Consider the following 16,088-nt stretch of genomic DNA (forward strand, 5'->3'; position numbering starts at 1 on the left):
AGCGTTGCCATGAGGATCAGGAGGTGTCCTGTCTGCTTCGCAGCTTGTCTTTTGGTCCTGCTGGGTAAACACCAGAGAGCACCTAATACAGAGGAAGAGCACACGTTTTAAGAGAGCTGACAAGCCAGTTCCTGCACATACATGCATCTATGTAAGAGTGCTCCCAGTCCAGGGGCCTCTGTGGCACTGCATGGATGTAAGAACTGTTGCATGTGTGGGGTTAGACTCTGCTTTTTGAGAGATGATGCTCCGACGAGGATTTATTCTATTTCTCCCCCGACTTGTAGGCCTGCTGGTGGTGGCCTGTTGCTCGGTGTCTATTGTTTATATGTTGGCTTGCACACCCAAGGGTGACAACCAGCAGCTTGCCTTGCCCAGGGTGCACAGTCCGACTGCAAAGGAGGGATATGAAGCCATCCTGCAAGAGCGAGAAGAGCAACACCGCAACTACATCATCAGCCTGAAGAAACAAATTGCTCAGCTGAAGGCTGAGCTCCAGGGCAGGACTGAGCAGCTTAAGAACGTGCAGGACCAGTACCCAGACCCCTTGAACATTCGGCTTGACCACAGCAACCCAGAGAAGGCCCAGGCTAACCTGCTGGCTTTCCTCCGTTCCCAAATAGACAAAGCAGAGGTGCACAGCGGCGTTAAGCTGTCCACGGAGTATGCGGCCGTGCCCTTTGAGAGCTTTACCCTGCAGAAGGTGTACCAACTGGAGACAGGGCTGACGCGCCACCCAGAAGAGAAACCTGTAAGGAAGGATAAGCGAGACGAGTTGATAGAGGTGATCGAGTTAGCTGTTGGGAGTTTGAACAATCCAGAGCGGGACGGCAATGCAAAACACCATGTATACACAGCCTCTGACTTCGTTGAAGGTTTGTATGCACACAGCAGGTTAGAAGGTCCACATAGTGCTGGTGAAGGGTTCTGGTGTGACTGCATTGCTGAGGGAGATGGGTGTTATCTCAGAGCACAGATGTCTGGGATGGTGTTAGTGCTGTGACCCAGCGATTCTGTCTCAGGCACAACTGCAGAATGGCAGCTTTCCTGGGGAATGGGACTTTGTGACAACAGAGCCTGCCAGTCTCTCGTAGTGACCACCAATGTGCGCTCACAGCTATCTAGTCATGCGCTTGCCTCAGAACTGACAAAGCAAGGAGTGAATGACCAGGCTGCAATCCCAGGTCTGTTACCAGTGCTAAGACTGACAACTGCAGTTCAAATCCAAACTCCAATGCTACCCTTGCTTCCATCTGCACAGCTCTGCCAGAGTCAGAGTGGCAAGATAGGTTTTGAGGACAGCAGCTGAGGAGCTCGGTAACTCAGCTGGTATCACCTATAACTTCAAATGACTAGGAAAGCTTAACCTTTACAGGGTATCTCCTATACCGGGAGTGGTGCACCTTAGCCCTTGGGTTCTAAAATGAGCTAACCAGTCTTTACCCTCACATGTAATACCGAGGCAGTAAGCGTGGATTTTTAAAGGGCCGCTTTTAACAGCAACCAGTTTTTACTTCACATCTTCTCTCACTAAATCCGAAGTGCTTACTTGTTTCCAGTCAGGCTGCTTTTTCACAGCCAGACAGAGGTACCAGATGTATTCCAGGACTTGTGATGGCTCTGTGGTTGATACCTGTTCAGGTTAGCCCCTGCTGCATGGCAGCTCTGAGTTAAAAGGGCAGGAACCATGTGCAGCAGAAACATGATACGAGACAAGATTTCACAAATCTTGTTTCCAAGGGCTCATGCTTGTTTCTTATTCAATAAGAGAGCATTTTTACTTGTAATATGGCTGTCCTAGTTTCACTTCATAGGAACTGGAATGTTCCCTGCTTGTTGTTCAATAGTGTTGTCTGTAAGTGAGATTTAATCCACAGCTGACCTAGCTGAATTTAGTATAGGAGGAAAAACTTGTCTTCCTCATTTTCAGGTATTTGTGCTGCAGACTTGGAGGGCATGTGGGTAAGATGCCTACCTTTTATGGAATGACTGCTCTAATGTGCTGAACACAAGCCCCCGTGCTTATCCCAAGTCACTAGTGATTTTGCTGTGGATTGTTTTCTTCCATCTAATATTCATGAATAGAGCCGAGCAAAATGCGTCCTCCATGTGATGAGGACAAACTATTTCTGTTGTGCAATGGTCCGTTGTTCATTTCCTCTCTCTGTATACGTTTCTTCGGCGATCATGGTATCAAGAGACAGTTGGTTCTTTAGGCTGTGCCAGGATATACTTGCCAGTCGGGCAGGTGCCTCCCACAGCAGGGACATGAGTTGTTCAGACTGTGGAGACCTTGTTGAGGCAGGTCCTGGCTCCCCTCTGATCTAGGCACTTCTTCCACACCAGTCAAATTCCTCCTGCTCAGACATGGGACCAGGGCATGGGCAGGGAATTGGGAAGTGCTGCTGGCTGCCAGCATTTGAATGCATCATGAAGCTATGTCCTTCCAGTCTCCTCCTTTCTGTTTGTTCAGTTTATAATTTCAAAATATGTTTCTACTTTTTATTATAGGAGCTGAACAAGCACGTATGACTGTTTGGCACCAGCTCTTTCATGGGGAGAAGTGTGAGGGGAAAGGAGGAGATGTTTCCTGCCATACATTGCTTAATATTCCATTAAAGTTACCCTTTTGCTTAGAGTCTGCCTTTATGCACAGTCAAGGGTCTTTGCCTGGGTACCAGTGCTGTCCTTGGGGAACAAGGCAGAATCTGGTGTGCAGAAAGGCATGGGGAAGGGATGCACACTGCAGTGCTGGCTCTGTGGAGGTTCTTCATGCACTAATGGCCTTGCTGGCTTTCACATACCATGGTGATAGAATCCAGAGGGAGGAAGCCCTGCGACTCAGAGCTCAGGAAACCGGAGCCCTGTGTGCAGCTTGGTCTGAGCTCAAGAAACCTTCCTTGTGTCCTCCCCTGCAGGGCAGGCCCTTGCTTCTGTAGCTGCAAGGTAACAAATTCTCATTCTTACTCAGCAGTGCAAATCTGATTTGTTTGCAAATGCAGGGATGTGTGCATCAGGGCTGGAAACAAAGAGCTGACTTGGCAGAAGATTTCCCTGCAGAGTTCCTTTGGAAGTCTCTGTCATCCCTTGGCAGTCTCTTTTCCCCCATCCTCCATTCTCCAAGAACGGCAAAAACTGCTGATCAAAGCACAAACAAAAATCCATTGCTCTGTATAACTTGAGCAGGAGAAGGAAGGACCAAGTTTGCTGTTCCAATACTGCATTTCAAGTATGGTTTGGACTCAGAACTTGTTTTGGAGATAGCGGTCTGCAGGTGCCACTGCCTACACAACAAGTTAGTAACAGGCTGGATTCCATGGCAGCTTCTGGCAGCTTCGTACCAATCCAGCAACACAGCAACCATGAGCGGCACTACCCAGCCAGCAAAGCCAGCTGTTTTCATTTTCTGGAACTGCACAGGGTGGCTGGAGCTTTCTGGGAGATGTGGCCCAGGTCTGCACTGAAAGTAATACCGCTTAACCCTGTAAGCTTTTTCTCTTCCAGCTGCTTTAGCAATAACAGCACAGAAAAGCTGTATGTCTCTCATGTTAAAGGTGGGGCTACTGCCCTCGTCTTAAGGTTGAGCAGGTGGAGGGATGTGCTGAAATTAAAAGCAGGTAAGCACGGTCAGAGACAGGATTCAAAGCCTGAACTGCTGCTCTTGATATGCGAGACTTATGTCTTTGTTTCTGCCTTATTCAGCGAAGCCTTTGACACCAGCTTTACTCGAGTGTGTTGCTGATCCCGAGTCTTACTAGCATATAGAGTGGTGCAAGTTAGCCTTGTTTGCTTGGGCCTCTTGGGTGGATTTTTCTATTCTTGTGGGTCACATCTGGTATCTGCTATCACTTTTTCAGTACTAGTCCGTTGCTAACATACACCAATAGGCAGGGTGCTGGTGTGGTGCAAAAAATTTGATTAGGGTCTGCATCTCTTCCTCTCTTCCATTTTGTGCCTTTATTCTTGTCTTTACAGAGAGGAAAATGTTTCTTCAAACACTTCTTACATTTAAGGAGAAATGTTTTGTCTCTGTGGCTGGGATCTCTTTAAATAAGTGTTGCATCCTCTGCAGTTTCTAGACAGATCGACTTGTGTGTGGGAATTAGACTGTGACCCTAGTACCTTACATCTGAGCTAAACTCCTTCTCAGCAGATTTGCTGTTAGATGAAATTTGGATATGATTCTCAGACAGTTCTCCTTCCAGGACTAATAGCTGACACGTGGTAGAATTTTCCATTTTTTCTTATTCAACCAAGAGAACCACACCTTTTCCCTGGGGCCCAAAACGTATCCATCTGGCTGCTGCTCTGCTCTGCTTCTCTCTTCACAGAGGCACTTGGGCTGTTCAGCTGCTATAAGCCTCCCTTCTCACCCGTGTTCCTTCCACTTCTATACCAAGTTTCCTGGTTTTCTGCCACGAGGAGTTAGTAAGAAACAACATGGAAAAGATCAGAAATTTCTGTGCATTATAAGCAGGCAAAGGACTGCTCTGTTTCCAATAGAAAGCCAGTTGCTCGGTGGGCACAATAACAGGTCTGGTCATTAATTTATGTAAATGGCAGCAGAGCTGTATAGATTTGGAAGTCATTCATTTTCTCAAAGATGGAGATAATAATTTGGAGACTCTGACAAGCCTGAGTGGTGTGTTCCGTAACTGTATGTAATCACTGTCTGGTGATACTCTTTCTCAACGGGAACAGTTCCAGAAAATCCCTGGATTGCTTCAGAAATGCCCTGCCATGGCACTGTCAAATATACTGTATCATAAGTTTTCCAACCTGAAGTACGTGGCTGTCTAGTGACTGGAATTTTAAATAAGGTCTCAGAGACAAATGAAAAGGAGTAGCTTTGCTTTCTCAAATTGACAGCTCCCGGTGGTGGGCTGCCTGATGCGGTTTTGCCCTGGAAGCTTATCGGGAGAAAGGATGATGCTCTTCCTCAAAGCATAAAATCCTGTATTTTACTGCATGTGAAGTGGAAAGACCACCGTAATATTGAGTTAAAATGGGGACAATGAATGCTGATAAATCCTAATAGCGGTTTCTACAGTATCTAACAGAAAACAAGTGATGAGCACGGGTCCGGGGAATGTTTCTATTGACAGTGGAAGTCCTGAAACCTATGGTCTGTGGAACTGAGGCTAAAATTGTCATCCACTCAACACCATTTTGTTAAGGTTTCGTGGCTGTTCGCTAGTTATCAGTTCCACGTAGATCTCAAACTTGTTTGCCTGCCCTGCTGAATAGAGATCAGATACTTTCCGTTTCTTCAGAGAGCCCTGGGAATTGGTGCTCTGAAGGCTGGACACTTACTGGTCTTTAGTCAGCCCTTCAGCCCAGGTCTTTTTTTGCTTCTCACTTGTCCTTTTACTTCATTTTTAGGGCAGTCTCTCTGCTGACCCAAAGTTCCTGTTCACTTTTTTACATTGGGTTTCCAAAGGCTTTGACTTTTTTCCCTGCCTCTGAAAGGAACAGTGCCTATTCTGAAACATAGCTGCTGTAATGGAAGCAATAGATGATCAATTAACCTTCTTCTATCCATAGCGAACATCTAGCCTTTCCAAGGCTATCGTTTCAGGAGCAACCTTTTCAGGAAAAGGTTTTTTGTTTTACTTCTTTGAGACTACTTTTTTCCCCCTCCTTGTAGCTTGTCTCTTAGAATTGAGGCTGCTTGATGCATAGTTCTGAATCATGTAAAAAGTCCTGACAGCACAAATGAAGTAGTGCCTTCAGAAATGGCATGATGTTCTGCTGTGTGAGTCCCCAGAGTGACTCAAGACATTCAGGCTCATTTCCAAGGCTCACTGCCTGACCTTGGGCAAATCACTTTGTTCTCCGCTTCTAAAAAGAGGATACTTAAAAAAGAAGATGCTTAAAAAAGGAAAATTGCTTAAGTGTGTGTCAAGAATAACGATATTTAATTATGTGCATTAAACTTGCATACAATTATCTTCAAGAGAAAATGTTAGGATTATAAATTCGTGGATTACCATCTTGCGTGAGGGAACCTTGCCTTCACTAAAGCTGCTTGTTTTTAGCTGTAGTAGAAGTCCTGAATGAGAACAAAACTGCAGAGTTAGAAGCAGCCTCTGTTGATGTGTGTATAGCACTGGGAGGGACCCCTCGGGACACAACATGCATTCAGCTTTAAGGTGCTTCTTGCTTATTTGGCAAAGCTTCCTTTATTCCACAAATGTAGTACACATCTCTAGGGAAGTGGTATTTGTGGGGTCATTGTTTCTTGGCTGGGGTAGGAGAGGATGTAGAAGAAAAGACTTTGAGATGTTGCGTGGTAGGTATTGTTAAATTGCTTAATTTAATGTAAATCTTTGTTATTATGAAAAATGTGAGTTCACTGTGTCAAACATGCGAAATAGTCCTATCTGTTTCTCTCTAGAGAAAATGCAAATCAGATTGAATTTAGATTTTTGCTTAGCTGAATGTTAACAGGCTACCTTAATCTTCCACAACACAAACTTCCTTGGCAAGACCTGTGTTCAAAAACTGCCTGAGTAAATGAGTGCACCCAGCAAACACGCTCAGATTATCATCAGGCTTTCTGTAAGAATAAATAGGTGAGCAGAATTCAAAGGCCCAGATTTACATTCTCTGGCCACCAGGAGGAGGAAATCACAGAATCACTAAGGTTGGAAAAGACCTGTAAGACCATCAAGTCCGACCATCAACCCAACACCACCATGCCCACTAAACCATGTCCTGCAGTGCCACGTCCACACGTTCCTTGAACACCTCCAGGGATGGTGACTCCACCACCTCCCTGGGCAGCCTCTTCCAGTGCTTCACCACTCTTGTCAGTAAAGAAATTTTTCCTAATATCCAGCCTAAACCTCCCCTGGCACAACTTGAGGCCATTTCCTCTCATCCTATCACTTGTCACTTGGGAGACGAGACCAGCACCCACCTCACCACAACCCCCTTTCAGGTAGTTGTAGAGAGTGATGAGGTCTCCCCTCAGCTTCCTCTTCTCCAGACTGAACAACCCCAGTTCCCTCAGCCGCTCCTCAGAAGACTTGTGCTCCAGACCCCTCACCAGCTTCGTCGCCCTTCTCTGGACACGCTCCAGCACCTCCATGTCCTTCTTGTAGTGAGGGGCCCAAAACTGAACACAGTATTTGAGGTGCAGCCTCACCAGAGCCGAGTACAGGGGCACAATCACCTCCCTACTCCTGCTGGCCACACCATTTCTGATACAGGCCAGGATGCCGTTGGCCTTCTTGGCCACCTGGGCACACTGCTGGCTCATATTCAGCCGGCTGTTGATCAACACCCCCAGGTCCTTTTCCGCTGGGCAGCTTTCCAGCCACTCGTCCCCAAGCCTGTAGCATTGCATGGGGTTGTTGTAACCAAAGTGCAGACCCGGCACTTGGCCTTGTTGAACTGCATACAGTTGGCTTTGGCAGGGACTATTAGGTCACCATTCAGATGATCTCAAGTGCAGGTTCAAGTTCAATAACAGATGTAGTTCATGGTCCGCACCTTGGGCAGACTATATAGAAAAAGCTAGGGGAGTCAAGGGCACAGCTTTAAAAGATTAGCAGTAAAAGAATGATGGAGCTGCTGTCTCACTAGATTCATCTGCTATGCTGGAGGGAGGATTAGGGCATTTGTTGAATCAGCTTATATTAAAAATAAAACACGAAGTAACAGATAACAGTAAATCTGCATATAGTATTAACCAACTAAAATGTTCATTAAGAATAAAACACTTACATAATGATAGCAAAGATAAGACAGTCCACAGAACTCTGGCCAGATAAAATCACACCTCATTAATCTTTTGGATGTTCTCGACATACCAATGTAAAAGCTACGATACAAGATGAAGAGCTTATGTCACTTTGCTGTTCAAAGAAACCTTTGACCCAGACCTTCACAAGAAATACAGACAGGGCTGACAGTCTATGGGTTGGATGCACAGCAATGTTACACATCAGGGAATGACTAAGATTAGAAAAAAAAGCATTATTTCAGTCAAGCTGTTCTTCATAACCAGATGGGGAGAAAAAAATAGAAGAAACAAGTCAAGTGGAGGAGTTTTCTTCCAGATATGTTCTGCTTGTCTCTTGAGTTTCTGCAAGAGATGGAAGGCAATGCAATTATACTCTTCTACCGATGAAGTTGTTAGGATTTTACAGTGGCTTAACAAGTAGTTAGAGTTAGAATTTAATTATTCCTTCTTAAACCTAATGGATCTAACTATGAAAAAGCTTTCTTTCCGTATGCGCTGTAGGGACTGAGGTGTCGTTTAGAGTGGGTAAAATCTATAGCCTTTTTGCCAACTTCATCTCATTTAAGATGAGTGTTTCAGTGGGGCATGACCAATACTTTTATAGTTCATGCCAGCCCTCAGCATGGGACCAGTTTCACCCCTTGAGTAGTTCATTCCATACTGGAAATAAGTACATGCTTGTATGAATTAAATATCGTTGGAGACTGTCTAATGCCATCTCCAGGATTGTGTCCTGGGTCTGGCCTCTGACAAACTCCATAGTGTCATCCTTGCAGACCATTACTTGCCCAGGAGTGGGCATCATTGCCACAAAGAAAAGAAAAGCCTCTTGAGAGTTGAGTAACAGGAGAGTTTTGTCCTGATTGGCAGTGGGTGAATTTGATGGCTGCTAGGGCCTGGTCGCATGGTTTTATTAGGGGACTCTCCAGACAACCTCCCAGGAAGGAGAAAATGAAAGTGCTCATCAGGAAATTGCTTTTCTGGGAGATGGCCTAATCACTCATATTGCAGAGAGGCAGGCTGTCTTTCGCAGTCTCTCTGCATCACCATTACCATGCATGCCTGCAGTGTGCAACTGGAGCAGTCTGAAGAATAAGGACAGTATGTCTGCTGGGTTATACTGAGTGTGAGCAATTGGTAACCTTCAGGGGTTTGTAACTCAGCCAAGCCTAGGAATGTGCCTGCGAGAATACCAAATAGCTCCTGCAACCCAGGGCTGTGTCCCTGTCAGAGTGACAGCCTCCTCCAGACGATGCTGGATCGCGTACTAGTTTAAAAGTAAATATCTCATGCCTCTGCTGCCTTTTCAGCTTACATGTAACATATGAAGACTGCATCACTTTTTTTCCCTCAGGAGCCCAGCTTTAATCCAAAATCTCCTCTCTTGTTTTCACGCAGGGATCTACCGCACAGAAAAAGACAAAGGCACGTTGTATGAGCTGACTTTCAAAGGAGACACAAAACATCAGTTCAAGAAGATTGTTTTATTCCGACCATTTGGTCCTGTAATGAAAGTGAAAAACGAAAATGTCAATATGGCTGACACGCTTATTAACGTCATTGTGCCGTTGGCCAAGAGAGCCAGCAAATTTCGGCAATTCATGCAGAATTTCAGGTGGGTTTCCATTTCAGTGCTGCCTTTGTTTTTCTCTTACTTGGAAAGTAAGGTGCAATTTCAGGAGTTATCAAGGCCTCGTTCAGTAAAAATCGTACTACTTTTACGTAACATTTCATTGTGCTACTAAGAAGTCGTTTTTGAGATTATAGAGACTTAAAGGCATTTGGCTGCCTAATGCATTGTGATTAGCAGTAAAAGCAATTATATTCCAGTTTCATGGTTTCTGATTTGCATGTACCAGGCTTATGTGTCTCAATCTGTTTTGTTGGGGCACCCACAGCTGTGGTAACGTGAGATTTGCCAGGTCCTATTAGAGAAAAGATTAAGGCAGTAAGAGGCAAGAAGGAAATGTATTTGAACTTTCAGGATAGTTACTTTCAAACTTCCTTTATTTTTCAGCACAGAGATGATGTTTGGAGGAAGAATTTAATTGATACGTAGCTTTAAATAGCAGCGCAGAAAAGACTGTGTTAGCAACAGATACTGACCCTGACAATGGGATTTGTTTTGCCTAATTAAAGCCATCTAAAAATAGGCTCCTTGTCTAAATTAGCCATCTGATAGATGCTTGTTTGGGGAATCGGAGAAATCACCCTCTGGTCATGCTGATCTCTCTGCTGATTATAGACAAACTCTTGCTGACTAAACTTTGCGCAAGTGAGGCATGATGTCTAGCATTAGTTCTGATTGGTCCTACCCTCAGGCTACTGGCTTGATCTCTGGTTGATACTTAGATTTTAGTAAATGTTTCTTAACAAAATGCCAAAGATCTGAACCCTGGAATACCTGCTACAAAAAATTAAGGTTAGGAGGTAGGGTATATATAGCTTCTTTCAAATCCCCCTTCTCGTATTCTGCTAAGTGCTGGAGTTATTGCCTGCCTGATCATTCTTCCTAGGGCTGGATGGCCTGTTTTAACAGTGTCCTATTAATATAACAAACACTGCTTAGAGAGTTTTTTCCTAATCTGCCTAAAAGGTAGTCTTCTGTCCCATCTGACAGAGGCAGTGAGCCTCTGTCAGGACAAAGATCTCTGTCAGCGAGTCGTGCCCTCAGGAATGCCTTCCAAGGTTCACCCTACGCTGCTCCCTAGTGGGTGTAGGTTATTGAAGAAAACTAACTTCTGGGACAAGTCACAAATCTGTCTCTGTTCTCTAGGGAAATGGGCATTCAGCAGGATGGGAGAATTCACCTCACTGTAGTTTACTTTGGAAAAGAACAAATGAATGAAGTCAAATCAATACTTGAAAATACCTCCAAGTAAGTACTTGAATATCTGATGCATGCTCTTCACATACAGCAATTGTACCATGAATTGGAGACTAGATAGCTGTCCAAACTTGTAGTTGTGCCAAAAAGTTTTAAATTGCATTGGAGAAAATGGCTTTCTTTCCTTTGTATCAGATAAAAATGGTGTTACCCAGACAGTCCCATACCTGGGGCTTTGTGATGTTGGTTTTTAGAACCACAAAGCAGATTTTACTGAATTTACCTCAATGCAGCTTTTTTTTCCCCACACTAGTAACTTCCTTAGTGGTTTTGAAAGTGGCTTTAGCTGTTGGGACTGAAAGTTTACTTCCAAAGGCAGGTGCGGGCAGTTTCAATAGAGCACACAGGAACTAGGTGCTTTTGGCCAGGGCTGGTCTATTGTGTTTGCTTGCATAGCTGTGTTTGTCAAGATCATGTGGCAGTGTAGCCTTTTGTTATCATCTCCATGTGGGGAGATGACCCTTGTATAGATACAGTAATATGACCACAGGTGTTTTTTTATAGTTGCCTACTAAAGATATTTTTGTCCATCTAAGCCTTTTTGGGATTTTTGTGAGGTCTGCCGAAAGAATGTCTGTGACAGGAATGCTAGCGTAGGAGTACACAGGTCAAGCTCTGAATGTAGACACAGTGGAAATCTCCTCAAGACTCAAAAAGGACATCTCTTCCCTCAAACTGCTCTCAGAACTGTGATATTACAGATTTCTAGGTTAATTGTTTCATATTGGGTTCCCACCCTCACTTGTATTAAGAGCTGGAAGGGCAGGGTAAGTTGCTGAGCATTTTCCTCCTCCTAGGTCAGCCAACTTCAAGAACTTCACCTTCATCCAGCTGAATGAAGAATTTTCCAGGGGCAAAGGATTAGACGTTGGTGCTCGATTTTGGAAAGGAAACAATGTTGTTCTCTTTTTTTGCGATGTGGACATATACTTCACAGCTGAATTCCTGAACTCCTGTAGATTGAACACACAGCCAGGTACTGCTACTCACGAAGTGTATTGTCTTTCAACAGATTTTTACCTATTGTGTAACAGCCTTCAGCAGAGTATTCTTGCCTTTGAATTGGTAATGGAGCTGCTGTAAATAATTCTTGAAACTTAGAGAACTAATTAAGACATGTATAAAAATTCCATTGCTGATTGGCTTTTTAAAGGTTGTAACACTCCTGCTCCCACTGTGATTGAATTTGTTGCCTTCAGCACCAGTGCTTTCTGGAACAGGATCTTTTTGTTAATTATATCCTCACATCCACATTCTCATGCAAAGAACATAGGCTCAGTCCAAAACTTCTGTGACTTTGTCTGGATTTGGTCTGGTCTGGACAGCATCTTGTAAGAGAGAGAAGTGTGTTTTATACAGCTTTAAAAAAACCCCATAACCTGTTGTCATTTCCAGGGAAGAAGGTGTTTTATCCTGTTCTCTTCAGCCAGTATAACCCCAGTATAATTTACGGCCACCGTGATTCCATTCCATCTTTAGAACAACAGCTGGTAAGTACAGGCTTCCCTGAATGCCTGCTTTTATTTGGACAAAGCATTTTTTAAAGATGCATGTGCTCTTGGGTAGCATTTCCCTATTCCTTGTGCACAGTGACTACCACACAGACAAAATTAACTACAGCAGTCACCTTACTGTGAGTTCTGCAGTTAAGTTTCATAGGGAAGTATCTTGGTACCATTTATTTTAACCCTTGTTTGATGTTTTATACATAGAACCTAAGAATTTAAACCACGTCTGCTTCTCTGCCAGAAGGGTTTTTCTAATTAGTGAACAATTCCTCCATGGTGTGCTGTCTTGGGGTGACAGTCCCTGATCTTGCTCTCATTCTTCCTTGAACCGAATAGTTTCTTTGCTTGCATCTTGAAGAGCTGACATTTGTAAGAAGCATAGATATCCTTAGATAAGTCAGTGACAACAGAATTCCAGGGGCTGTCACAGTTATTCCCCCACTTACTTGAACACCTACAGTGGCTTTTCCCATCCTACAGTTCATGATTAAACTGCCTGCGAGCAGACAGTGTGTTTCTGAAGTGTACCACATTGTCTCAGAGTCAAATGACATGCTTGGAGCTGTCCCTTCCGGCTTTAATCTGGTACTGATGTGACACAGCATAACTCCACAGATTTCCATCTCACCTGCTTATCTTTGGTGTGAGAACAAAGCATTATTTTTAAAAACATTGCCATAAGGCATACGATTAAAACATGTAGTTAAACCCAGGTGAACGAGGAGGAAGCTGTTGTGAGGAAGAAGCAGAGCACACAGATGAGAGGTTGACATGAATGCTAGTGGCAGAGCCGTTGCTTGGCACTGCTGCAGATGCTATTCTCCATTCTCTTGTGCTCTGGCATTGCATTGTCTTGAAGCTAAAGGGGTGATAGACATGGTGTCTTTCCCTTTGTGTACACCCTCCACTCTTGTTTCTCTCCAGAGTCAGCGGGTCACAGTCCTTTGGTCACTAGTGATGATGAATTTTCATGTGGCTGAATTTTCAAATTGAAACATAAGCCAGCTATGCAGCTTCATTCAGTCCCTCTGGGTCAGGTCCCAGCCTGCCATGGCTGCCCCTCTCGCTGCCAGGCACTGCACCTCTCAGGGCTCACCCTGTCCCAGGCTGGACACTGTCGCCAGAACATCCCCACTTCTATTCTTGTTCTCAGTAGGTAAGAATTAGGGGTGTTGTGAGCCCAGCAACAGTCACAGCTGAAAAAGATCACTAGGGGTCTGAGTCCAGTCTTCTGTCATCACTACTCCCACCTTGTGCAATCCCTCTAGAAAAATGAAGAATGAGAGATTGCGAAGTCCACCCAAAATATTTTAAAATATTTTTTGACTACTGCTCCCTGTGTTATCCAACAGGCAGCCAGAAAGTCTTTTACTGAAGAGTCTGGAAAATCCTTTCTACTGTTTTTTTTTCTCAGAGGAAACTTGCTCTGATAATACCATGGGTTCACATTAGCTCTTCCCTCTCTGATGAGAGCCCGTCAGGAATCCTCAGGCTGTAAGCACTATGCTTAGGAAATGAAATAGAGTTTAGCTCTCAAGCTAGTATAAATTCCACAAAGTACGTTGTCAGGATTGTGCAAATATTTATAGCTAATATTTGAATCGTAAAATGTGATGCTTATGTCAGAAAAGCTTCTTGATTTAAAGAAGTACTGCCAATCTCATTTTTATGTAGATTTTTATATTTTAAGCCCACATTAGTTCCCAGGCATGAAGCCAGATCTGTGCCGTTAAAACAAGACAGTGTTAGTTCTCTGTCCTGGTATTCGGGCTGCTGACAAAAAAAAGCCTTCAGAAATCTTTGAAAGAATTTGATTTGTGCAGCAGCTACTTGCACTAATGAGAAATAATAATGCTAATGCATACGAGTAGCTTGCTGTAAGGGCATCATTATGGAGATTTCTTGTTACAGTGCAGACCTGACAGATGAAATCTTGTTTCCTTTTAATTGGCTTCTGCAGTATTGGCTTTTGCAAGGAAAGGAGAAATGAGAAAAGAAAGAGGTAGCAACGCGGGCAGTAAAATAAAAAAAAGTCACTGAAGTGACAAGGGTTATGAACAAAAAGGGGAGGCAGGAACAAGAAATCAGGAGAGGCTATTTTGGAAGAGGACTTTTTTGGTAAAGTAAACGCTGGGATTTGTAAATCCGGAAATGGAAATTCTGTCTCCTCATCTTCTGTAACTTTGTCGCAAGTGAAGCCAAAAATTTTCAAAAATAGCTGCTAAGGGCTAGATTTGTAACCAGATCTTCAAGAGTGTGAAGTACTGCTGACTTGCTCAGAGGATTTAAATACCTGTCCCAGTCCCTTGAAACTCTTGGATGTCTCACCAGGTTGGGTTAGGTCACTCACACACACGAATTACCACCTTAGGGATCTATACTTGGATATCTGCTTTTGAAAATGATAGCCATAGTTTCTCACTGCTCTGATTTTCTACCTGTAATACATAATGTTTTCATGGTCCATCTCAGTAATGTAGGCTGCACATTCATGCAGTCACATTTGTGCAGACTGCACTAAGGCTTTTATGGGATATATATCTATCACCTAACATATCTGGACTTCAATTTTAGCTGGATTTAGCAGTTCTGTAATGGAAAACTATTCTTACCACTTCCGTAATTTTTGTCAAAATTAAGGTAATCAAAAAGCTGTCAGTTGTGCTATCAGATTAGAACCACTGTTTTCTTCCAGAGCTGTTGTGGTCCGCAATCCAGATGCCACCATCTGCTCTACAGCAGAGTCTGGCTTCCGTGGTTTACCAGTATGTTTCTTACATCAGATTTGGATCTCACAGAAACTAACGATTTTAGAGAATGTTTTGCCTGTGAAGAAGCAAACTCGAGTGTGATGTGATATTGCTCCACTTGATCTACAACAGCAGGAGTGGATCAGGGGGTTTATCCATGATAGCTAATGACACGTCTGTTTTTTTGGGGCAGAAACATGCAATGAGTATCTACAAAAACAGTTTCAGGATCAACCATGGATTTACGTGGGGAAGAATAAAAGGGCAGCTGCTCTTATTTCTGACCACATTCAGGGACTTGTTTGCTGCTCGCACTGAAAGCATTTCTGCTCCCATATAAACATTCCTTTCCCTCCATGCAGATTATTAAAAAAGAAACTGGATTTTGGAGAGACTTTGGTTTTGGGATGACTTGCCAGTACAGATCTGATTTTATCAACATAGGTAAGAAAAATACACTCCAATACATCTGCCTTTTTACTGAAACATAGAAAATTGTGATCAGCTTCCCTTTCCTTGGCTGGTGTGTCTATGCCTCTAATTTGCAGCAGTGCTCTGGTTCGGTGTTCAGACTATTCCTAGGTGCTATAGAGGTTACCAGAATCTAAGCGCTGCTCGGTACAAATAAAGCAATTTTGTCTGTCAGTGAAAGATTTAAAGCTAAGAAATTTGGACACTTTGGTGTTGGCAGAAAGTATGGCTGTTTTAAAGGGCTGACTGGAGCCAGAGAACAGCTGCAGTGCATTTAATAGCATTGAGTTTGCTAGTATGTATTTCTAGTTTTATTTTGGATTTTGTTTGTGTCAGGTGGCTTTGATCTGGACATTAAAGGCTGGGGTGGTGAAGACGTACATCTGTACCGCAAATACCTTCACAGCAACCTCATCGTGATCCGAACGCCTGTCAGGGGTCTCTTCCATCTGTGGCATGAAAAGCAATGTCTGGACGAGCTGACCCCAGAGCAGTACAAAATGTGCATGCAGTCCAAGGCCATGAACGAGGCTTCTCACGGCCAGCTTGGGATGCTAGTTTTCAAGCAAGAGATTGAGACACACCTGCACAGACAGAAACTGAGCAGTAAGAAGACATGAAGCCAGAAAGGGAGGCAAAAAGCCTCTGAATTGGACTACAGGGTGTTTTGGAAAAGAGTTGCTAACAAGAAAAGATGGGATGAGACTGAAAGAATTTGGAGA

At 43.8% G+C, this 16,088-nt stretch overlaps 1 protein-coding gene across 1 annotated transcript; it reads left to right on the forward strand.

Annotated features, from left to right (window-relative positions):
- Positions 1-241: 241 nt before the first annotated feature.
- Positions 242-16,088, forward strand: CSGALNACT1 (chondroitin sulfate N-acetylgalactosaminyltransferase 1). The gene is made up of 7 exons (XM_059817966.1): positions 242-875; positions 9,149-9,365; positions 10,527-10,628; positions 11,435-11,613; positions 12,033-12,127; positions 15,258-15,339; positions 15,703-16,088. The coding sequence occupies exons 1-7, from the start codon at positions 242-244 to the stop codon at positions 15,984-15,986; spliced, it is 1,593 nt and encodes a 530-aa protein (XP_059673949.1). The 3' UTR covers positions 15,987-16,088.

The sequence above is a fragment of the Gavia stellata genome, chromosome 5 (assembly GCF_030936135.1).
Source record: "Gavia stellata isolate bGavSte3 chromosome 5, bGavSte3.hap2, whole genome shotgun sequence".
In the NCBI taxonomy this organism is placed as follows: Eukaryota; Metazoa; Chordata; class Aves; order Gaviiformes; family Gaviidae; genus Gavia; species Gavia stellata.